Source organism: Oncorhynchus tshawytscha, linkage group LG04 (genome assembly GCF_018296145.1).
Source record: "Oncorhynchus tshawytscha isolate Ot180627B linkage group LG04, Otsh_v2.0, whole genome shotgun sequence".
Taxonomy (NCBI): Eukaryota; Metazoa; Chordata; class Actinopteri; order Salmoniformes; family Salmonidae; genus Oncorhynchus; species Oncorhynchus tshawytscha.
The window spans coordinates 38,082,006-38,107,819 of record NC_056432.1 but is presented as its reverse complement, the minus strand read 5'-3'; the positions used below and the strand labels follow the sequence as shown (position 1 = coordinate 38,107,819).

The window sequence follows — 25,814 nt, the reverse complement described above, 5'->3', positions numbered from 1 at the left end:
TGATCTTCAGGTCGGAAAGTCGGAGCTCGAAAAAGAGGCCAGAATTCCCAAGTTGGAATTCCGAGTTGGATGACTATTCAAAGCTATTTTTCCCAGTCGGTTTTTCACAGATTTTCTCCAAGTCCTCAGTTGTCTTGAATGCACTGATGTCAGAAGTTAGAGATTTACGAGTTCCCAGTTCCGAGTTCTCAGTTGTTTTGAATGCAGCATTAATGCGCAGAGGGAGACTGAGGGAGACAGGGTATTCCCTTTGAGTCAGGAACCAAAACTTCTCTGTAGTGACCTTTAAATGCATTCGGTCACATGACAGCTCAATCAGCTGTTTGATTTCACTTACCGGCATGTCAACTGAGCCAGGATCACACTCAAACGGATTGGGAAGTAGGTCCCAAAGTGCTCTTTCAAGAGTTGGAGGTCAGCAGTCATCTCTCGTGTCAACAAAATATATATATTTTTATATACATGGGAATGACAACAGTTCCTCTCTCAATGCAAATCTTTCCAACACTTCCCCTCAATAACCAACAAGCCTCAGTGTGAAATAGAACATTTTCATGCTCTGATCCCATTTCTCAAGATACTTTTGCTAACGGGCGTGCGTGCAGTGGATGTGGTTTGATAGTAGTTTACAATCGAAGTTACCTGTTGCAGTATATCTCCTAGTTCTGTGCTCAGCTCTTTTGCCGCCAGATGCTCTCGGTGTATCGTACAATGTGTCCATATGGCAGAGAGAGACACATTCATAACTAGAGTCCAGAGACCTGCCCACCGCCCCACCATAGATGGAGCACCATCTGTGCAAAAGCCCACCGTTCGATCCCATATGGAATCTGTTTTTCGTCAATATAGCCACGCAGCACACTGAACATCCCCTATGCCGTTTCATGCTGGGGAATCGTGAGACAGAACAATATGTCTTCGTGAATAGCATCCCCCGACATGTATAGCGAGTGAAAGTCAATGCATGGGCATCTCTGCCCTCACAGCTAACGTCTATTTGGAGTGCATAATGTGGGGAGTATTTTTTGTCGTTCAGTCAGTTTCCCCTTGATTGCTAGCTATAGCAACCATTCTTAGTTTCACACTGTTATCTGACAAAGATATTGATGTGAGTTTCTGTGCCTCTGCCTCCCCACACATTGTTTTCACAATATCAATTGCAGACGGTAATTAATATCAAAGTCTCTGCAATAGTGTGTGGTTTCATGGTGTAGACGGCCTAGCCATTAAGGGCGCTCTCTGCTTGAATTCTATATTTTAGATTTGAATAATTTTCATTTTGATTTTTAAGGTTAACCACATACAATGATTTGGATTATTATTTTTTTTCAGGATTTTGGAAATTCCCCCGTAACCCCATTTTCATATCAGGCAACCCCACAACGAGTCGCGACCCCTAGTTTGGGAACATGGTCTGTGTTTCATTTGATTCAGCAGCATAGTTGACATGACAGCCAAGGGGAAGGTTTAGCTTATTTCTAATGTGGAAAGTTTTGTTGGATAGAAGCCATGGCCTTTTATGTCAGTGGGTTTTGGTCATGGCAGGTACTTTCCACCGCGTTTGTTCCGTGTGTTTTTTGATGGGAGTTGAATATTTGATATTCTTGTCTGTCTGGCCTAGTTTCGTGACAGCATACTGTCAAGTGTCTAGGGGCGTGCTGCCTCCCCCATTGTTGACTGATCTAAAGGGAGCCCTCCCTCCTGCAAAATTGCTCTGGATTTCATATGAAAGACCACACAGCAGCCGCCATGCTGTCAGAGTCTGGATGTGTTTGAACTGTAAAAGACAGATTATGTGAGGAGGACTTCAAATCAACAGATAGGATAGGTATCTGGGGTCCAAATCAACAGATAGGATAGGTATCTGGGGTCCAAATCAACAGATAGGATAGGTATCTGGGGTCCAAATCAACAGATAGGATAGGTATCTGGGGTCCAAATCAACAGATAGGTATCTAAATCAACAGATATAGGTATCTGGGGTCCAAATCAACAGATAGGATAGGTATCTGGGGTCCAAATCAACAGATAGGATAGGTATCTGGGGTCCAAATCAACAGATAGGATAGGTATCTGGGGTCCAAATCAACAGATAGGATAGGTATCTGGGGTCCAAATCAACAGATAGGATATGCATCTGGGGTCCAAATCAAGAAAATATTTTGATGAATTGGAAAGATGAAAACAACTCTGTCAATATATATTTTTTTTTAACGAATTGGCCCTAATTCAACATGTGCTTCAGTGAAGTTCTGTGGTTACCGTTATGAATGTAAAGCCAAGCAAGAAAAGATAGAATTTGAATGTTAGATAGTAAATATGATGACTACAAACTGACACAGATAGAAATTGGATGTGAACTGGAGAGAGAGAGGTGTTAGGTTGACAAAAAGAACATTCAGAACACTAATAGGGGAACACTGCAGGTTGTGCTGGTGGGTATAGCAACTTCTCAGCTCCTCCAAATGGAACCCAGCATGGGTGCTCACATATACAGTCACATCAATTAGTCCTCCACTGTTTCCCATTTAACTGTACGCAGCCTGACGGCATTCACTGACGGAGTGCACTGACGGCATGCTTTTTCTGCTCTCTGTGTCCCAAATGGCACTCTATTCCCTATATAGTGCTGTATTTTAGACCAGAGCCCTGTGGGCCCTGCACAAAAGTAGTGCACAACATAGGGAGTAGGGTACCATTTGGAACACAGCCCTGATAAGCTCTGCATTCATCCATTCAGGAAACAGCTGGGCTTATATGGTGTCTGAATAATCCATTGCCCACAGCTATGTGTAGAAAACACATGAAGTGAGCAGCACTTCACCACAGTCTCTTGTAGCTGATTGGGTTCTAAGTGCAGATATTATTCACCATGAGACAAAACTGAACGGGGAGGACGGGATAGCATAGATGTAGAAATTACATGGTGGTAGGAATGTTGGTAGGAGGTCGTTAACATTCCAAAAAGGTGTCCTTCTTGGTAGGAACAGTAAGAAGGTAGAGCTGAGGAAAACTGCATTTTTCTCTGTACTTAAACACAATTTGCAATGTGAATGGTGATGTGTTTCCATGCAGTGATCTATGATATGTCCTGAAACACCCAGTTAATGGTAATCAATAGGGTACAGATTAAACTAGATGCTAAATACAGTCAAGGATGTTAGTCGTTTGGTCACTGTAAACCAGACACAGTTGCATCATACAGTTGCATTAAACACCAAAGATGACGCAGACAGACATGGCAGCTCTGCTTCTTGCAACTAAACAACTCCGCAGTATTTTGTCTTTCTGTGTGTTATTTCTTACATTATTAGCTCAGAATGTTTTTTGTGTTATTACATACAGCCGGAAATAGCTTTTGGATATCAGAGCGGCCGAAACTCACCAGCAACTTTCCCAAATTGGATCCTTTGTTCGCAACCCCAAGGCAATTGAACTTATCCAAGAGGCTGCTCCAAGACGCCGCCGGTGGAGAAGAGGTATTCGAAGTGGACTTCTAGTCTGACTCAGGAGGCGCTCACACCATCCGCCGCTTCCGAGTATATTACTCGCTAATGTTCAGTCTCTGGATAATAAAGTAACAAGCTCAGGGTGAGAATCTCCTTGCAGAGAGACATCAGGGATTGTAACATACTCTGTTTCATGGAAACATGGCTCTCTCGGGATATATTGTCTTTGTCCATATAGCCAGATGGGTTTTCAGTATATCGCGCAGACAGGAATAATGATCTATCTGGGAAGAAAAAAGGCGGGGTGTATGTTTCATGATTAGCCACCACTGGTGTGATTGTGAAAACATACAGAAACGCAAGTCCTTTTGTTCACTCAACCTAGAATACATTACAATCAAATGCCATTTATTGTAGCTGGTATTTTATCAAAGAAAATGTAAGGAAAACGCTACCGAAGTTCTATGAACACATTGACTGTAGTACGCGCACTGCTAAAACACTCGACCACTACTACTCCAGCTTCCGGGATCCCTACAAGGCCACAGATTAAACTACATGCTCCCTTCGGCAAATCTGATAATTGCTCCATTTTGCTCCTCCTTTCCTATAGGCAGAAGCTCAAACAGGAAGTACCCATGTTAAGGACTATTCAACGCTGGTCTGACCAATCGAAATCCATGCTTCAAGATTGTTTTGATTATGCGGATTGCCTCCGATAATAATGTCGACAAATACACGGATATGGTGACTGAGTTTTTCAGTGTAGTGTATAGAAGACGTTGTACCCACTGTGACTATTAAAACCTATGCTTACTAGAAACCGTGGATAGATGGCAGCATTCGCGCAAAATTGAAAGCGTGAACTGGGAATATGGCCAAATACAAACAGTGTAGTTATCAAACAAGCAAAACGTCAGTACAGAGACAAAGTGGAGTCGCAAATAAATGGCTCAGACCTTGAGACGTATGTGGCAGGTTCTACAGACAATCACGGACTACAAAGGGAAAACCAGCAATGTCGCAGACACTGACGTCCTGCTTCCGGACAAGCTGAACACCATCTTCACCCGCTTTCAGGATAACACAGTGCCACCGATGCGGCTCGCTACCAAGGACTGTGGGCTCTCCTTCTCCTTCAACGTGAGTAAGACATTTAAGCATGTTAACTCTAGCAAGGCTGCTGGCCCAGACAGCATCCCTAGCCAAAACCTCAGAGCATGTGCAGACCAGCTGGCTGGAGTGTTTACAGACATATTCAATCTCTCCCTATACCAGTCTGCTGCCCCCACTTGCTTCAAGATGTCCAGCATTGTTCCTGTACCCAAGAAAGCAAATGTAACTGAACTAATAGACTATCGCCCCGTAGCCCTCACTTCTGTCATCATGATGTGATTTGAGAGGCTAGTTAAGGTTCATATCACCTCTACCTTACCTGCCACCCTAGACCCACTTCAATTTGCTTACCGCCCCAATAGATCCACAGACAATCTCACTGCACACTGCCCTATCCCATCTGGACTAGAGGAATACCTACAGTTGAAGTCGGAAGTTTACATACCCCTCTGCCAAATACGTTTCAACTCAGTTTTTAACAATTCCTGACATTTAATCCTAGTAAAAATTGCATGTCTTAGGTCAGTTAGGATCACCATTTTAAGAAAGTGAAATGTCAGAATAATAGTAGAGAGAATGATTTATTTCAGCTTGTATTTCATTCATCACATTCCCAGTGGGTCAGAAGTTTACATACACTCAATTAGTATTTGGTAGCATTGCCTTTAAATAGTTTAACTTTTTAAACTTTCCCCACAATAAATTGGGTGAATTTTGGCCCATTCCTCCTGACAGAGCTGGTGTAACTGAGTCAGGTTTGTAGGCCTCCTTGCTGGCACACGCTTTTTCATTTCTGCCCACAAATTTTCTGTGGGATTGAGGTCAGGGCTTTGTGATGGCCACTCCAATACCTTGACTTTGTTGTCTTTAAGCCATTTTGCCACAACTTTGGAAGTATGCTTGGGGTCAGTGTCCATGTGGGAGACCCATTTACAAACAAGCTTTAACTTCCTGACTGATGTCTTGAGATGTTGCTTCAATATATCTACAGAATTGTCCTTCTAATGATGCCATCTATTTTGTGAAGTGCACCAGTCCCTCCTGCAGCAAAGCATCCCCACAACATGATGCTGCCACCCCCGTGCTTCACGATTGGGATGGTGTTCTTCAGCTTGCAAGCCTCTGCCTTTTTCCTACAAACATAATGACGGTCATTATGGCCAAACAGTTCTATTTTTGTTTCATCAGACCAGAGGACATATCTCCAAAAAGTACAATATTTGTCCCCATGTGCAGTTGCAAGCTGTAATCTGGCTTTTTTATGGAGGTTTTGGAGCAGTGGCTTCTTTCTTGCTGAGTGGCCTTTCAGGTTATGTCGATATAGGACTCATTTTACTGTGGATATAAATACTTTTGTACCTGTTTCCTCCAGCATCTTCACAAGGTTGTTTTACTGTGCTGTTGTTCTGGGATTGATTGCACTTTTCGCACCAAAGTGCGTTCATCTCTAGGAGACAGAACGTGTCTCCTTCCTGACCAGTATGACGGCTGTGTGGTCTCGTGGTGTTTATAATTGCGTACTATTGTTTGTACAGATGAATGTGGTATCTTCAGGCGTTTGGAAATTGCTCACAAGGATGAACCATTTTTTTCTGAGGTTTTCCTTTGATTTCCCCATGATGTCAAGCAAAGAGGCACTGAGTTTGAAGGTAGACCTTGAAATACATCCACAGGTACACCTCCAATTGACTCAAATTATGTCAATTAGCCTATCAGAAGCTTCTAAAGCCATGACATAATTTTCTGGAATTTTCCAAGCTGTTTAAAGGCATAGTCAACTTAGTGTATGTAAACTTCTGACCCACTGGAATTGTGATACAGTGAATTATAAGTGAAATAATCTGTCTGTAAACAATTGTTGGAAAAATGACTTGAGTCATGCATGAAGTAGATGTCCTAACCGACTTGCCAAAACTACAGTTTGTTTATAAGAAATGTGTGGTTGAAAACGAGTCTTAATGACGCCAACCTAGGTGTATGCAAACTTCCGACTTCAACTGTAAGTCAGACTGCTGTTCATTGACTATAGCTCAGCATTCAACACCATAGTACCCTCCAAGCTCATCATTAAGCTTGGGGCCCTGGGTCTGAATGACACCCTGTGCAACTGGGTCCTGGACTTCCTGACGGGCCGCCCCAGGTGGTGAAGTTAGGAAACAACACCTCCACTTCGCTGATCCTGAACACATGGGCCCCACAAGGGTGTGTGCTCAGCCCCGTCCTGTACTCCCTTTTCACCCATGACTGCGTGGCCATGCACGCCTCCAACTCAATCACCAAGTTTGCAGACGACACAACAGTAGTAGGTCTGATTACCAACAATTACGAGACAGCCTACCGAGAGGAGGGCCCTGGGAGTGTGGTGCCAGGAAAATATCCTCTCACTCAATGTCAACAAAACAAAGGAGCTGATCGTGGATTTCAGGAAACAACAGAGGGAGCACACCTCTATCCACATCGATGGGAGCGCAGTGGAGCAGGTGGAAAGCTTCAAGTTCCTTGGTATACACATCACTGACAATCTGAAATGGGCCTCACGCACAGACAGTGTGGTGGAGGCTGAAGAAATTTGGCTTGGCACCTTACAACCCTCACAAACATTTACAGATGCACAATTGAGAGCATCCTGCCGGCTGTATCACCGCCTGGTACGGCAACTGCACCGCCCGCAACCGCAGGGCTCTCCAGAGGGTGGTGCGGTCTGCCCAATGCATCACCGGGGACAAACGACCTGCCCTCCAGGACACCTACAGCACCCAATGTCACAGGAAGGCCAAAAAGATCATCAAAGACAATAACCACCCGAGCCACTGCCTGTTCACCCCGCTATCATCCAGAAGGCGAGGTCAGTACAGGTGCATCAAAGCTGGGACCGAGAGACTGAAAAACAGCTTCTATCTCAAGGCCATCAGACTGTTAAATAGCCATCACTAGGCAACTCCCACCCGGTTACATAACCCTGTACCTTAGAGGCTTCTGCCCATTATTCATAGACTTGAAATCACTGGCCACTTTAATCGTGGAACACTAGTCACTCTGATGTTTACATATTTTTGCTTACTCACCTCCTGTGTATATACTGAATTCTATTCGATTGTATTTTAGTCTCTGCCACTCCGACATTGCTCATCCTAATATTTATATATTTCTTAATTACATTATTTTATTTTTAGGGTGTGTGTATTGTGTGTATTGTTGTGAATTGTTAGATATTACTGCACTGTTGGAGCTAGAAACACATGAATTTCGCTTCACCAGCAATAAGATCTGCTGAACACGTGTATGTGACAATTAAAATGTGATTTGATTTGATTTGAAGAACACCAAAAGCCCATTGACAGCCACTCAGCCCCTTCCCCCTTCCCCATCCTAGAGTGTCTCTCTCTGGAGTTTACCTGACCTAATCTGTGTCAGGCCTGGTTTGTCTGACTGACTTCTTTACGTAATGAGGCCTCCTCAAGGGTTGCTAGCCTGCTCCATTACCCAGCAGGCCAACTTGTCCAGTCCAAATCAGAACATACTTAAGGGTTGGCTCATTTTAATGGCTCCAATTAGTTCCCAAGAGTTAGGTCGACCAGTCTGCCATGACATGATGTTACGTAACACTAACAGTCATATTAGCAAGCAGTTCATTATGATGACTGCAGATGTTGCTAACAGGTCATATTCTGTCTGTGAGTGATCAAGCAGTATTGACTTGTAGCACAATATAGGAATGCAACGGTCAGTCATGCAAACAGTGCAGCTTAGTGTTTTTCTTATGAATCTTGTTCTGGAGGCAGCTTTGCAGAGAGGTTACTTGCTGGCACAGCCACAAAGTCATAAAATATGATTTTCAACTTAACCCTAACCTTAAATCAAACCTTAACCACACTGCTAGCTCTAATGCCGAACCTTAATTTAAGATCAAAAGCTAATTTTGGTTTTCATACATTTTTACAATATAGCCAATTTTGACTTTGCAGCTGGCCAGTCTAGCAGAAATCGCTCAGTCCTGCATCGTGGACAAGACTTATCCCAATAAACGTCAACCTGCGCAAACAGTTTGAAAATTCATTTAGTTTGATTTACATTTTCTCAATTGGTTTTAACACATTTCTACAATTGATAAAGAGAAGGCAAACAAATGCATAGTTTACCTCTACTCTAAACACTTCAGACACGACGGACATCAACAGAAACACAACTATCCTTTAGCATCATGATACTGTTTTATTTTCCTCCTCTTTTCTTGAGAAGTCTTGCCCCCTTGTCTTTGTGTCTGCATCCTAACTGTCAGCCTATTCCCTATATAGTGGACAACTCTTGACCAGAGCCCAAGTAGTGCACTATATACCATTTGGGACAGAGCCTGCCTATAGTGGGCCAGACATAAGGACTGGACCAGAGGGTGGCACGGCTGGAGAATCTGCCGAGGGGCCATTGGGCAGGGAGTAGATTAAATCCAGAGGTCTCTCCCCCTCTCTCCCCTCCTCCCCCAGGGCACAGAGATCATAGGCCTTCTCTGATCAGCTCACTGATGTGGTGGTAATGCAATATGGATTTTTCCTCCGTCCTGATTTTGTCAACCGTGCATTTAGTGCCAGCTTTGTAAAAACAAAGGCACCAGAGACTTCCTTCCTGCTACTGCCAGTTTATTTATATCAGTAGCAGAGGCCGCTCGCAATCGAGAGGAAAGTAAGGCAAGCTCTATTGGTCATACAGTGTATACTACTATCCTATTGGTCATACAGTATATACTACTATTACTACTATCCTATTGGCCATACAGTATATACTACTATCCTATATACAATACAGAACTGCCAAGGAGATACATTACCTCTCTGCATGGCCTTTGGCATTTTAGACTCCCCTTGGAGATATCATCACCAATGCCAACAGTAGTGGAGATGATTCTCCATGAGCAGATGTTACTCTCTTACACTGGTGGTTGGTTGCTTCTCACACATCCTTCACAACTGTACTACTTTCTTCTAAGTTTCCGCAGGCTCCTATCCCCAGTTAAAGTTTGCATCCCAAATGACACCCCTTTCCCTATAAAGTGCACTACTAGTGGTGTGGTAGTATATACTGTCTACTAGTGGTGCACTAATAGCCATATTTACCATTTGGGACAGAGCCTGCCTATAGTGGGCAGACATAAGGACTAGACCAGAGGGTGGCACGGCTGGGGAATCTGCCGAGGGGCCATTGGGCAGGGAGTAGATTAAATCCCGAGGACTCTCCACCTCTCTCCCCTCCTCCCCCAGGGCACAGAGATCGTAGAGCTTCTCTGATCAGCTCACTGATGTGGTGGTAATGCAATATGGATTTTTCCTCCGTCCTGATTTTATCAACCGTGCATTTAGTGCCAGCTTTGTAAAAACAAAGGAGGGGAATCCAGGGGAGCGTAGAGTGGGGAATCCAGGACAGAGTAGCAGGACTGGCGAGAAGTTGGACTGGAGACAGGTACCAGAGTCAGAGTGGGCAGAACTGTAGCGGAGAGGGAAACAGCACCAGGCAAGGGAAAATAGGCACAACAGGACAACAGGAACAAACGGCTAGAAACATGGACTGACTAAGCAGAGATTACGATCTGGAAGTGACAGGACTGAGTATTTGTCTTGATTATGGAACAGGTTGCAGCTAGTGGGGATCTGCTCTGACTCCAGCACACCTGTCTCCGCCCACACAATCACACACACACACACACACACACACACACACACACAGAGAGAGGGAGAGTGCACTGGGGGAGTGGTGGCAGGTCAAGGAGGCACAGGATGAGCACTAGAGGGCGTGGCAGAAGCAGATGTGACACTGCCAGTTTATTTATATCAGTAGCAGAGGATGCTTGCAATTGAGAGGAAAGTAAGGCAAGCTCTATTGGTCATACAGTATTTACTACTATTCTATTGGTCATACAGTATATACTGCTTTCCTATTGGCCATACAGTATATACTACTACCCTATAGGTCATACAGCATATACTACTATCCTATTGGTCATACCTTATATACTACTATCCTATATACAATACAGAACTGCCAAGGAGATACAGTACCTCTGCATGGCCTTTGGCATTTTAGACTCCCCTTGGAGATATCATCACCAATGCCAACAGTAGTGGAGATGATTCTCCATGAGCAGATGTTGCTCTCTTACACTGGTGGTTGGTTGCTTCTCACACATCCTTCACAACTGTACTACTTTCTTCTAAGTTTCCACAGGCTCCTATCCCCAGTTAAGGTTTGTGTCCCAAATGGCACCCCTTTCCCTATAAAGTGCACTATTAGTGGTGTAGTAGTATATACTGTCTACTAGTGGTGCACTAATAGCAGTGCACTAAATAGTAAGTAGGGTACCATTTGGGATACAGACATAATAAACCAACTGACACACTGAGGTCTTTCAGGTTCCCTAGGGGTGTTGGTTTTTTCAGTGCCTTTAGGTCCTCTCTTGCCATTGGGTTGGTTGTATGTAGGCTGTGTTCCAATGCTGTAGTTAGTAGACGTTCACATTGCCAGCAGCACAGTGTGTGTATTGCCTCAGAGCAGAGAAACTCAGATGGATTCAGATGGATGCAACATAGGAGAGTGGCACCTATCTGTGTCATTAATGGTGGGCTTCTGGAGCTGCAGCCCTGAATGTTTTTGTTCCAGCCCCAAACCTTTTGATTCTCGAAGAATTGTGAAATTATAGGCTGTAAAAACATGGCTTTGGTGTGCTTTAGTACCTTGTGGACACCTCAGAATGGGCGGGCAGGCTGTTTGACTCTTTTTTTTTAACCAGGGAAAAACACATTGAGACCAAGGTCTCATTTGCAAATGTGCCCTGGGAACAATACAGAATATAAAATTATACACAATTTAAAACAAAAAATGTAATAAATAGCAAATATTATATACACCATAAATAATCAAACAATACAAACACATTTATCAATATAAAAATCCCTAGCCTTTCTCCTAAAGCTGGTTGAGAGAATGCCAAGAGTGTCATCAAGGTAAAGGGTGGCTACTTTGAAGAATCTCAAATATAAAATGTATTTTCATTTGTATGACACTTTTTTGGTTACTATATGCATGATTCCATATGTGTTATTTCATAGTTTGATGTCTTCACAATTATTCTACAATGTAGGACATATTAAAAATAAGGAAAAACCCTTGACTGAGTAGTTTTGTCCAAACTTTTGACTGGTACTGTACATCGCCCCCTTTTCTCTGCCCGTTACATCTAAAAAATTTGTAATTAGCAATGTCAATGTCCTTATCCATGATCGAATCATTTAATCAAGTCTCTGATAAAACAAAAATGTCTGTGTTTGTGTCATGCATCCACATATCGATAAAGTCCATCTTTGACGTCAATACTTCGCACATTTAAATGTAACAAACCCAGCCCTTTATGAGACTTAAAAACAGCAGGGGTGTCCATATTTACCCTAACCAGGTCATTATAAACTTGATCATTTAAGTAAGTCAGGAGATTTCATAGGAATATAAATTAAGTTATCAAAGCTTGCCCTGATTGGCCTGCATCTACTCTGTGGCTGTTTAAATACTATTGAAATTAAGACGGGGATAATGCAGATTTCCTTGACTTGACTAGAGTATTTAACATCAGAAACAGTTTGATGTGTGATGGTGGTTGGGATAACCCGGGTAGAATGCAGGTTCTATACCAGTCAGTCTCTCAGAGCAGCCTTAAAATGGCCTTGCAATGGATAAGCCCCAAGATAGTTTGGGTGAATTCCATCTCCTTTGTAGAATATTTTTTATTTCCAAAAAGTGTCAAAGTTATCAATAAAGACAACATTGACTGTTTGTTTTCTTCCTGTGAATTTGTCTCTTGGGTGTGAACGGTTTAGGCTATTAGCTATTATGACCCCACAAATGAAAGTCTCCCAGGAACATATATGGGACTTCTGCATAGAATGACTGGGGAAATGAATTGAGCTTCTCAATTTAAATTAAATCAAATCAAATGGAATTTGTCACATGATTCAAAAAACAACAGGTGTAGACTAGACTTATCCCAAGCTTAGCTAAGACTCTCAGGAACAAGTATTCTGTTCTAAGAAAGATGAAAAACAAAATGATTGCCTGATGATTTTCTTTCTGCTTTCCTGAATTTTCCAATGCCTGCATAATGCATTTCAATCACTTGAAAGCAGACTTACATTTGGCATTACCTGATTTTACAAATATTTGTGTTATTTCTAAGTCCAGATTCAAAAGCTTCATCAAATCATTTTTACAGATTTGTTTCAGATATGCCCATGGCCCTAAGATATCAAATTCAATAGTGTGATAGTCCATGTTATCAATTTTTTAAATGTGTGAATAGCGCAGTAAATATTGTACAGAAAATGCATGTATTCAGTTGAATGCACTCTACTTTGGTATTGTAAAGCTCTGCCACATCTCTCCTTTGAAAGAGAACTAACTGAGTCACTGGATTATGATTTCAACACCAAGCTCCAACATCATGTGCTATGAGATTGACAATAATCAGAGTCTATGTTTGAAGTTGTTGAGATTTATGGGGTTTACTGGCAATACACTATAGATGTACACTATGTGTTCCAGAGTAGAGAGACCCACAGTAGCTGCTGTAATTGAAAAACGGGCAGTGTTTGCTGTGGCAGGTGGGACGGTGCAAGTTACCTGAATGTTCTATTGATATTCGATTGGCTTTTGAATAAAATTGACACAAGTGGATTATTTGTAACATTCTTAATGTGCACCTGATGCATTTAGCTGTTGAATATATTTTTTTTATTTAACTATGCAAGTCAGTTAAGAACAAATGCTTATTTACAGTGACGGGCTACCGGGGAACAGTTGGTTAACTGCCTTGTTCAGGTGCAGAACGACTGATTTTTACCTTGTCAGCTCAGGGATTCAATCCAGCAGCCTTTCGGTTACTGGCCCAGCGCTCTAACCACTAGGCTACCTGCCGCCCCTCTGTAGCAATTCCCCTGGTGTCACCCTCATAATATAAATAAAAAGACTGTCAAAGGAATGCTTTGAGAGCACACTTACTGAGAGATTGGATGAGTGAGAGCTCCTGCATGATTGTTTCATTCCCTTATTGTTGTCTGTTTGAGGCGCACTAAACTTCCCCCTGCCACTAATATAATACCTGATAGTTTCTTTCTCAGCTAGAGCCCTTTTCACAGTGCAATACGCTCATGGTGCCACAGCCCAGGCAGAAATAAGAAAGGCAGAAAAGAAAAATAGATTTCTTGGGATCAATCTCCCCCATCTGAGCTGACAATATGGGTCTGTGACTCAGTCCTGAATGGCACCCTAATCCCTATATTGCATAACTGTGGACTAGAGCCTTGGGCCCTGGTCGAAAGTATTGCACTACATAGGGAATAGGATGCAATTTGGGATGTTGCCTGTGTCTCTGTGAGGACAACCTGGGAGCCGTCTGTCTGTCTGTCTGTCTGTCTGTCTGTCTGTCTGTCTGTCTGTCTGTCTGTCTGTCTGTCTGTCTGTCTGTCTGTCTGTCTGTCTGTCGCACTGCATGAGTGCTCGTCCATTGGCACCACGCCTCGTAAATCTATTCCTCTCTTTTCGAGATTAATTAATGGTTTTGAACACTTCACTGGTGCTCCTCACCCCCATTTTTGACCCCTTCTTTAATTTTTAAGAGCTGGCAGCTCCCTCTTGTCCTAACTCTCTTTTGTCCTCCTTCTATCCCTCCATCCCTACCCCAGCTCTGTCTGTCTGTCTGCTTTCCAAGCCGAGGGATAGATGAGTTAGTGATGTGATGAGGGCCTCTTGCACCTTTAATGGAAGCTGAAGTAATTATTAATTTGATCTAGTGTTTGAAAGGGGCTGCGTCCCAAATGACACCATTTTTTTTACCAGTCTCGTCAAAATTAGTACACTATGTGCCCTTTGGGACGCAGCCCCAGTGTCAGACAAGAAGCAGCCGTCTGCAGTATCATTTTTTTCATAATGCGATCTCACCATTCACTTCCCACATGCCCAATATGGCACTCTGGGAGACGTTCAATGGCATAACAATAATAAGAAAATGTATCAGAATGTACATGTGCAATTCATTCCACAATTTAAACCTTTGAGGGGGGGGGGGGAGATAAAGAATAATATTAAATATTGGTATTTTCATGCTGTTTCTAATATTAGTCTTTTCTCCCCCCCTTTTTTCCTTCTAGAGTCGGAAACATGCCAATAAAGTGCGGCTGTATTACATGCTACATCCCGTGGATGGAGGCTGCCCAGCAAAGAAACTCAGAACAGACAATGTGAGTACAGCAGCCACTACTACTGTAAATGATACATCTCACCGTATGTGTTCACACTTCTACAATGGTACCGTATGATTTTTTTTGTGTGCAACGTTTTTGCAAATGGCATGGCCCTATAGATACAAACTCATCTTGTCTCATCTCTGGCTGCACTCACTCACAGTCACAGGAGTCGTCAACTTTTGCTCTTAATGGACCCTCCTGTTATTGATTCCTACCACTATGTCTTGACCCTCTTGCCTCCTGTCAGAATGGTGAATATATAAGTAGCAACACATGTCTGGTTGGCTGAACTGAACTAACGTGGTGGAAGTGAAAAATGAACTGAAAGCCGCAGGTCCAGGATGCCAGAGGAAGCAGAGTAGCTTTCCGTCAAGTGAAAAGAGCACATTGAGAGAAAGGGAGGTACATCACCTCTCCCATGTAAATCAGAGTACATGCCATTTTTCACAGTTGCAATTATGTTCTGCTGTCAGCCCCCGGTCAATACGTGTTTGGCGTGTGCTGAAGCTCTTCCTTCTTGTCTGAGAGAAAGTACAGGGGAAATGGGTGGTGGTTGTGTGGGTTTGTGCTAGCTAGCATCTATGCTTCTATCTATGCTGAATCACTGAGCAAAGAAGAAGAGACCGAGACAAACAGTTGTTAAGCTATTTGCAGGTGGGCATTCTGTTTTGCATTAGGATAAAAACCTGCAGCATTTGTGTTTCATCAGCATTCTGCACATTCACAGTTACATCCTTCTTTTGTGAGAAAAGGGTTTATATAATATTATCATATCAATGTGTGTATGCTTGGCTTTTGGAGTTGAGATTCATTGGTGTTGTGGGGAGACAGTGGCAGTGAAAGTAGAACCGTCGCCGTAGTGTCAGATTGGGATTGTGTAGATCAGTGAGGAACAGAGCCATATTGCGTGTCTCAGTTAGAGTGAGTAGATCAGTCAGGAGAGTAGCCTCAGACTCAGGTCTCAGCTGTGATTAGTCTCAGTTTGCCAGCTATCAGTAAAGAAGATCTCCTCCTCTGGATCTGATAAGGACTTGTCTTGGGAGAAAGCTCTATCCCTCCTCTCTCTACATTTGTGTCATTTAGCAGATACTCTTATCCACAGCAATTTACAGCAATGAGTGCAAACATTCCCCCTTGGCAATTGAACCCACAACCCTGCCGTTGCATGTGCCATGCTTTACCAAGTGAGCCGCACAGGACCCTCTCTCACCCCTTCTCTCCCTCCGTCGCTCTGCCTGTCTCACCTCCTCCTCTCTCTTGCTCCCTCTTTCTCTCTCCCTGTCTTCCCCCCTGTCTATCCTCCTCCTCCTCTAACTCTGCCTGCCCTGCTCCTCTCTTATCCCCCTCTTACCTCAGAGCTGTTGATTAGTCCTCATCACAGGAAGACACTGTACAGAAGCCAGCCTGCAAACCTGGGTTTAGAGGCTAAATTAGAAACCGCTAGGGGGATTGTTTGATCTGGACATTGTGTTGTTGGTTTCATGTGTTTTCCATGTTCACAGAGAGTGATCACTACCATTCCTTACAGATGCTTTTTGAAACCATTTGTAATTGTATGTCACCGATCCCTCCGAAACTGTCATTACACACACCTGGTCCCTATTCCCATTCATTAGTAATTGTATAAGTGTGCCCTTTGTCCACCATTGTCCTGTCGATTATTGTTCCAATGTCCGTTGGTCGTGTGAGTACCTGTGCTGTGTTGTTTTGGCTTTCGTGCCATGTGTATTGGGCAGATGATTACGGGTCTCATCCCGTGTGATAATCATTGTGCGATTGTGTATTTATTTGAGGTACTCCTCGCTCTTTTTTGGGGTCTCAACCCTGTGTTTTATATACGTGTTTGTTTGGTCTTCGTCCCCGTGCCTGTACACGGCATGCTGTAATTTGGGTAAAGAAATGTAAAAACCTATTACGCATTCCTGCGTTTGTCTCCCGACCCTTTATACCAATGCCAACGTGGCATTGTAACTTGATGGCAGACGTTCTATTAGTTATCCCACTTTGACTTTGAGTCCTATATAGCTACGATACTATACTTTACGATACAATAACTTTATTGACCATTTACATGGAAATTCAACTGGTTGAGATGCCTTCCTTGATGGTCCAGCTCCAATACTCAAGGTAAAAACATGTCCTATATTCTGTGAAAAATAGCAATAACGTTGCCCTTGGATTTCTCACATGGCCAGCTCTCATTGATGACTATGCGTTCACATAAATATCATAACACCCGAGTTATATTTGAAAGTATAACTGCCAGACCAGTAAAATGTATTACTGTATTACCCACTGCAGCGTGCATGCAGTCCTCGATAGGGGGATTAGTATTTATTCATTTCCCTACATGAACAGACTGCAAAAAATAAACAGCTTCCAAAAAATGGCAACTAGGGAATAGGCTGCTGGAGGTAGCTGAGGCAATTATTTATTTTCTCTAAGGCCCTATTTTACCTTTTCATCTGCTTTTAAGATCAAAGCTCCAATACTGTTGTCTATTATGGGTCGCCGTCCTCTAAAGTAAGTGTATTCTCTGTACTCTCTGTGTTAGCAGGGAAAGCTATATCATTGGTCACTTCCCAACAGCGGTTGTTTTCTGTTGTGTTCTCATGCTCAGTGTCCATGGTACTGGATACAGTAGTGTCACTGAGCAACACACCAGACCAGAAAAACTGCACTGGTCCACCGATTATAGCTAATTTCATGGGAAGAGAGGTTGCTGGTCTGTGCCATCCAGTTTAGTTCAAGCTGGGCTTTGGGCTGGGTTTGTAATGTATTGTCTGAAATGTATAATATATGGTTAATCGTATAATCACTTGAACGAAATCAGATCCATGAGGGAGAGGTGTTTAGATGTGTCGATGGGAAGTGCTTTATCAGTGAGTAATGTATTGGGCTGTGTCCCAAATGGATGGCACACTATTCCCTATTTAGTGCACTACTTTTCACCATAGTTCTATGGGCCCTGGTCAAAAGTAGGGCACCTTGTTGGAAAGAGTAGGTGGGGTGAACGGACCACAGTGGCAACATGCCCATCTAGTCTCCTCCCCAAACCTACTAATGCCATTCCTATTTTTTTAGGCTTTCCATCATCTTCAACCTCGGCTAAATGAGCGGTTTAATAAAATCCATTATCTATGCACCCCCTGAACCAATAAGTAAGCATGACTGCTCACACACCGCATCCTTTCTGAGAAAGTAAATGACAACAATGAAGAACTCTTTTCCAAAAACAATCTTAGCATTCCTTAATTCACTCTCTTCGTGTTTCAATTGCTAAGCAACTGCTCACACCTTTTCCCCCAGGTAGTAACATACTGTATGAAATGTGCATGTATTCCCGTCTCATTTGCTGTCAAAGCTCCTTTGCTTTTCACCCAAATGATCTCTTCTCCACGAAATGAAAGAGCATTCAATTATTTGTCTCATCTGTTTTTGACAGGATTATGATGATATCAGTAGGCTGTGGGGTTATCAGACATTACAAAACTCGCTCTGTCATGGGATGTTCAAGGCTGAGAGAAACTGATTGAAGCTCCATCTCCGAGACTCATTATCTGTAGTTTGAGTCACAAGCCAATGCCACTCCATATCTGGTTGCTTAGTGACAATGATATAGTGATTGTAAATACTCAGGCTGGGTTCCAAATGGCAACCTATTTCCAATTAGTCAGCGTCATTAGTCTGTTAGTTTGCATTGTCTCCTAAGCAGCAATCCCTTTCACTCAACCTCAACTGGAGTCCTGTCCACAGACACTATGGATAGATCCCGAATGGCACCATATTCCCTAGTGCACTACTTTTTTGACAAGACCCCCTTGGGCCTGAATAGGGTGCCAATTGGGATGCAAGCCCATAACAGCCAGTTTACTACACTGCTCTAACAAGCTGACATGCTCAGTCTGCAGCCAATCCAGTCACAGACAATAAACGGCAGCAAATCACAAGAGAGAAAGAGAAGACTGCCATGGCCATATCCATCTGTTTTGTACTGGATCAGCCTAGCGGCATTGGTTACTAATAGATACATGGCCCCCGAAGGACAGTTAAAATCTCCTCCTTAACTCCTGGTCCTGTAACTCAATGCAGAAGCCATTAAAGAGGATGCAATTAGAGACAGGGGAAGACTTTTGGGCTGATTGAATATCTCCTCAGAGCCTCACTCCTATTTAATTAGTGGTGTTTAAATCAACCCTTCATGGGCCGTAGCAGGATATAGTTCCAGGGGAGGAGAGGAGAGGGATCCGGTTTCAGCGGTGGGAGAGATTGAAGTATCCCAGAGAGCGAGAGAACTCAAAAATAACCTGTGTACAGTAGTATCTCTCTCTTTCTCTCTCTCTCTCTCTCTCTCTCTCGAGTGCATCTGCTCAGTAACTCTCTGTGGTATTACAGTTTTCAGTTTTCAGTCTTCAGCTCCTCTACTACTCCACACAGAACCCATCCCAGGGGCTGATCTCATTATAAGTTGGCAGAAAAGTTCTCCCATTCTGTGCATTTTATCACCTTGCCTAAGGCTATGGTTACCATAATGTTATCCCTCGATGCTCATCATATGCACTCACACTATCCACTGTCATTCTCTATTGACTGTAACAGCAGGTGTGAGTTGTGATGTTTTCAGTATTTTTTGCAACAAAAAAAATGTGTATAATATTGTTGGTAGCCTGACCTTTCCAGTACTTTCCAAAAGGACACGTTTCCTTGATTGGGGAAAGTATAGTATCTGAAACACAGATTGGATGTGACTGGGCCGTGGCTGTTGCATGGCTTCAATGTGGCGACATCTAAAAATACACAGGAGAGAGAGGGACAGAGGGACAGAGAGCCCCTGAAGGGTTGGCAGAAAGCGAGGGAGGTAGAGAGAGAGAGAGAGAGAGAGCCCCTGGGGGTTGGCAGAGAGGCTGCGTGGTGGTGGTGTCTGGCCAGTCAGTGCGGCCTGTGTCTAGACCTGGCTGAGCTGATCGCAGCTGACAACTGTGGCTGGCTAATCTGACCACACACAGTACGTTGACCGTGGTAACCTGCTCTCGTGGAGGTGGAACGGACACTGAATGTTGCATCAAAATGAATCCCACGACCCACGTCTCTTTGGCAACATGTTCACTATTACCTGTCGTCCATGGGTTGAAAACAATTTATTTTGACGGCTGAACATATCCCCCTACGGCAGAGGTGTCAAACTCATTCTATGGAGGACAGAGTGTCTGCGTGTTTTTGTTTTTTTCCTTTCAGTTAAGACCTAGACAACCAGGTTAGGGGAGTTCTTTGACGAATTAAGGTCGCTAATTAATGATCAAGTACAAGGGAGGAGAGAACCCGCAGACACTCGGCTCTCCCTGGAATGAGTTTGACGTGATCTACGGTGTAGTTGTGCCTATAAATGCAGTTTTGCGACATTACATTTCGCATGCTGGAGTTATTGTTATTGATATTGGTTTTGTTTGTGAGAAAAGAACGCTACTTAATCTTAAGGATCGGACCCTTTTTTTAAATTTCCGCCTAATGTCATTCCCAAATCTAACTGCCTGTAGCTGAGGATGTGAAGCAAGGATATGCATATTCTTGATACCATTTGAAAAAAACACTTTGAAGTTTGTGGAAATGTGAAATGAATGTAGGAGATTATAGCACATTAGATCTGGTAAAATATAATACAAACAAAAAAACATGCATTTTCTTTTTCATCTTTGAAATGCAAGAGAAAGGCCCTACATTAATATAGGAGCCGAGGTGTAATTTAGATTTTGTCAACAAGATGGCAGCAGTGTGAAAAGTTTCAGAATTACCTCACTCCACAACATTTTGCATCAAGTCTGCCAGGAGTTTGCCCGAATGTGTCGAATTGGTCAATTTTCAAGTACGTAATTGTAGAAAACATACAAAAATGCTATGGTAATATTTTTTTTTAGTTTACACACTCCCAGGAATGTCATACATGATGGATCATTAGCTTCCCTACAGAAAAGACACATCTAAATGGCCGGGCCATTTGTCCATTAAAATAACATCAAATTGATCCGAAGTACAGTCTAGACATTGTTAATGTTGTAAATGACTATTGTAGCTGGAAATGGCAGATTTTTTAATGGAATATCTACGTACAGGGGCCCATTATCAGCAACCATCACTCCTGTGTTCCAATGGCCTGTTGTGTTAGCTAATCCCAAGTTGATCATTTTTAAAGGCTAATTGATCATTAGAAAACGCTTTTGCAATTATGTTAGCATAGCTGAAAACTGTTGTTCTTATTAAAGAAGCAATAAAACTGGCCTTAAGACTAGTTGAGTATCTGGACATCAGCATTTGTGGGTTTGATTACAGGCTCAAAATGGCCAGAAACAAAGCACTTCTGAAACTCGTCACTCTATTCTTGTTCTGAGAAATTAAGGCTATACAATGCAAGAAATTGCCAAGAAACTGAAGATATCGCACAACACTGTGTACTACTCCCTTCACTGAACAGCGCAAACTGTCACTAACCAGAATAGAAAACACCAGTCTCAACGTCAACAGGTGACTCCGGGATGCTGGTCTGCTAGGCAGAGTTCCTCTATCCAGTGTCTGTGTTCTTTTGCCCATCTTAATCTTTTTCTTTTATTGGCCAGCCTGAGATATGGCTTTTCTTTGCAACTCTCTTTTTTTATTGAAAATGTATTTAACTAGTAAAGAACAAATTCTTATTTACAATGGCGGCCTACACTGGCCAAACATGGACGACGCTGGGCCAATTGTGCGCCACCCTATGGGACTCCCAATCACAGCTGGTTGTGATACAGCCTGGATTTGAACCAGAGCCTTTAGTGATGCCTCTAGCACTGATGCAGTGCCTTAGACCGTTGTCCCATTCAGGAGCCCCAACAGTATATCAAGCCAGTTGCCATGATAAAAGTGTTTTGTTGTTGTTTACTCTCCTCAAACAATAGCATGGTATTTTTACTGTAATAGCTACTGTAGATTGGATACTGCAGTTAGATTAACAAGCATTTAAGCTTTCTGCCCATTTTCTAGTCACATTATCGCGCAACAATATTGAGCAACAACCATCCCGGTTTAGGGACACCGATCTAAATTGGTAGTTGCTCAGTATTAGTTTAATTGGATCATAGCACCATGTTGTTTGTGGACCCCCATTGAGACAACAGTCATTCTGATTTCATGTTGCATTATTACTTTGTACTCCCGCTGCTTGTTCCTGTGTGAAGCTCCCAGTTCGGAGACAGGAGTCATCCTACTACAAACAGATAGGAGGAGACACAGGTTCCACAGGTGTCTGGGGCTCCTCTGCCTGCTGAGAATCCTTGTTGAGGGCGCCCAGTAGCAGTCAGAAAGAGAGAGACGGAGAAAGCGACAGAGGCAGAGAGAGAGACTGAGACAGAGACGGGGAGAGAGAAAGACAGACAGGGACAGAGACCGAGAGAGAGAGACAGAAAGAAAGAGAGCAATGAGACCGGGGAGCGGGAAAATGCCTAGGGCTGAAGTCTACACAGGTTGGCTTCTGCTGGTCTGTACAGAGGTTGGCATCTCCAGGGACACCTCTTCATGTTTACTCAAGACAAATCTCAGACTACTTTGCTTCTCATAAACAAACTTTATTGCAATTCATAAATATATTAGCTACATTTATTCAAATGATGAGGGAGGAAAGTTGTATTATATAATTTTGGTCTCCCTGTTTGTAAAATATTAAGCTTAGATTTATTACCATCAAGTCAACAAATGCTTTATTTAAATGTTTTTTTAAGCACCTCTGTGAGCATCTGCCTGTTTTTCATGAACTTGAAGAAGTTCTTATGTCCTATTTGTACTTAATTATCTCTAGGGGCTAGCTGTTAAAGGTGCAATATGCAAAAATCGTTCCTCCATTTCCTGGTTGCTAAAATTAGAACAGTTCACCGAATTTCAATTTATGTAACAAAACATGCAATTTATAGTGTAGAGAATATTTGTACCATCTAAACTGTTGTGAAATATATTTTCAATTAGCCAAATAATTGTATTTTCAGCTGTTTGAAACTTAAGAATGGTAACCATAGAAACAGAGCACATCCTAGACTTGCTTTCAATGAGAATGACAGATCTAAAACTCACATTTCTATGTGAATTTGCTCTGTTTGCCCAAAAAGTTACATATTGCAGCTTTAAGAAGAAATACGGACAGACATTGCTTTCAGGTTTATTTGTACCTGGTTTTTGCCTCAATTAATGACTTGTTTTGGCAAAAAATACTTTAATTTGATGTGTAGGTCTCCAAAATAATGCTTAACGCCAATGCAATGCCAGTGGCTAGCTATGTGTGTCGTGTGTCAGTTGATGACTGTCTATTTCCATATGATTGGGCCTGTGAGTTCTTCCTTCCTTACATGGGAGTGCGGGCAGGGGAGGAGCAGAGTGGAGAACCACCAAACACAGGCTGCTGATTGGAGATGGCATAGGTGTACTGTAGTGAACTGCCTTGACTTGAACAACAAGTGACTGCAGTCTTATGCTTGGTTGCCTTGACTTCTTCTTCAGCAATATCCAACAGATTGCACATCTCTTAATCTGTGGTTTGGCTTGGCTTCAGAAGACAGGATGGGATGGAGATGCTATAGAGAGAGGCTATAAAGGTCCCTCTGCTCTACAAGAGAGGGATAGTGATCACAAAAAGCCCATAACACCATCCCCAATATCCTTAGATGCTTTCTCTAAACAAATCTTAACTGTCATGACAGAGGAAGCATGGTTGAAATACAAATGACTGAGTGAGTGACAGAGATACAAATTAGAGGTTGGCCGATTAATCGGAATGGCCGATTAATTAGGGCCGATGTCAAGTTTTCATAACAATCGGAAAGCGGTATTTTTGGACACCAATTTGGCCGATTTAAAAAATATATATATATATATTTTATTTTTTACACCTTTTATTTAATCTTTATTTAACTAAGCAAGTCAGTTAAGACCACATTCTTATTTTCAAAGACGGCCTAGGAACGGTGGGTTAACTGCCTCGTTCAGGGGCAGAACGACAGATTTTTACCTTGCCAGCTCGGGGGATTCAATCTTGCAACCTTACAGCTAACTAGTCCAACGCTCCAACCACCTGATTACATTGCACTCCACGAGGAGCCTGCCTGTTACGCGAATGCAGTCGAAGCCAAGGTAAGTTGCTAGCTAGCATTAAACTTATCTTATGAAAAACAATCAATCACAATCACTAGTTAACTACACATGGTTGATGATATTACTAGTTTATCTAGTGTCCTGCGTTGCATAAAATCGATGCGGTGTGTATCGTTGCTCCAATGTGTACCTAACCATAAACATCAATGCCTTTCTTAAAATCAATACACAGAAGTACATATTTTTAAACCTGCATATTTAGCTAAAAGAAATCCAGGTTAGCAGGCAATATTAACCAGGAGAAATTGTGTCACTTCTCTTGCGTTCATTGCACGCAGAGTCCGTGTATATGCAACAGTTTGGGCCGCCTGATTTGCCAGAATTTTACGTAATTATGACATAACATTGAAGGTTGTGCAATGTAACAGGAATATTTAGACTTATGGATGCCACCCGTTAGATGAAACACGGAACGGTTCCGTATTTCACTGAAAGAATAAATGTCTTGTTTTCGAGATAGTTTCCGGATTCGACCATATTAATGACCTAAGGCTCGTATTTCTGTGTGTTATTATGTTATAACTAAGTCTATGATTGGATAGAGCAGTCTGACTGAGTGGTGGTAGGCAGCAGCAGGCTCGTAAGCATTCATTCAAACAGCACTTTCGTGCGTTTCTCCAGCAGCTCTTCGCAAGCACAGCGCTGTTTATGACTTCAAGCCTATCAACTCCAGAGATTAGGCTGGTGTAACCGATGTGAAATGGCTAGCTAGTTAGCGGGGTGCGCGTTAATAGCGTTTCAAACGTCACTCCCTCTGAGACTTGGAGTAGTTATTCCCCTTGCTCTGCATGAGGGTGGCTGTTGTCGTTGTGTTCCTGGTTTGAGCCCAGGTAGGAGCGAGGAGAGGGACGGAAGCTATACTGTTACACTGGCAATACTAAAGTGCCTATAAGAACATCCAATAGTCAAAGGTTAATGAAATACAAATGGTATAGAGAAATAGTCCTATAATTCCTATAATAACTACAACCTAAAACTTCTTACCTGGGAATATTGATGACTCATGTTAAAAGGAACCACCAGCTTTCATATGTTCTCATGTTCTGAGCAAGGAACTTAAACGTTAGCTTTCTTACATGGCACATATTGCACTTTTACTTTCTTCTCCAACACCAAATTGAACATGTTTCATTATTTATTTGAGGCTAAATTGATTTTATTGATGTATTTATATTAAGTTAAAATAAGTGTTCATTCAGTATTGTTGTAATTGTCATTATTACAAATAAATCAAAAGAATCATCCGATTAATCGGTATCGGCTTTTTTTGGGCCTCCAATAATCAGTATCGGCGTTGAAAAATCATAATCGGTCGACCTCTAATACAAATGACTGAGTGAGTGACATTCAAAGTGTCTTTGCTTAGTGCGCTTGCCTATGCTGTTTTCATGTCGCCCTTAGATGTCCCAGTTTCCTACAGCCAGGCTGTTTTGATGTGAAACTGCTTAGTTTTCTTATAGGTGGGCTAGAAGTCAACAGAACCTCATGTACGAAGAATGGTTAGCTCTTAGTGGTTGTGTCAAACGTCTGTTTGATCTTCATTTTCATGTGCCGCATTAGCCTGGTGGTCCAGTTTGTTTGTGCTTTAGCCATCTTCTCGCTGTGTTCATTCATTTTGCTGCCAAACATGTATGGAGACAACGATAGGAAGAGCTGGCTAAAGGGTAGTCTACATGACGGGACCAGGCTGGCTAAGGACAGGAGCTGGAGACAGACTTCTCCAGAAGGCTGTTGATACTGACTTCTGAGATCTGTAACCCAGTGAGGGTTGGATGTGATATCTGTAGCTGGATGTTGGCCGGGTTTG

General features: G+C 42.6%; 1 protein-coding gene across 1 annotated transcript in view; it reads left to right on the top strand.

Annotated features, from left to right (window-relative positions):
* The window catches only part of zmat4a (zinc finger, matrin-type 4a), a 145,091-nt gene that overhangs the window by 43,716 nt on the left and 75,561 nt on the right, over positions 1-25,814 (top strand). Inside the window, exon 3 of the mRNA XM_024418010.2 lies at positions 14,747-14,836. Within this exon, the coding sequence (XP_024273778.1) occupies positions 14,747-14,836 (90 nt within the window). The remainder of the gene's footprint in view (positions 1-14,746; positions 14,837-25,814) is intronic.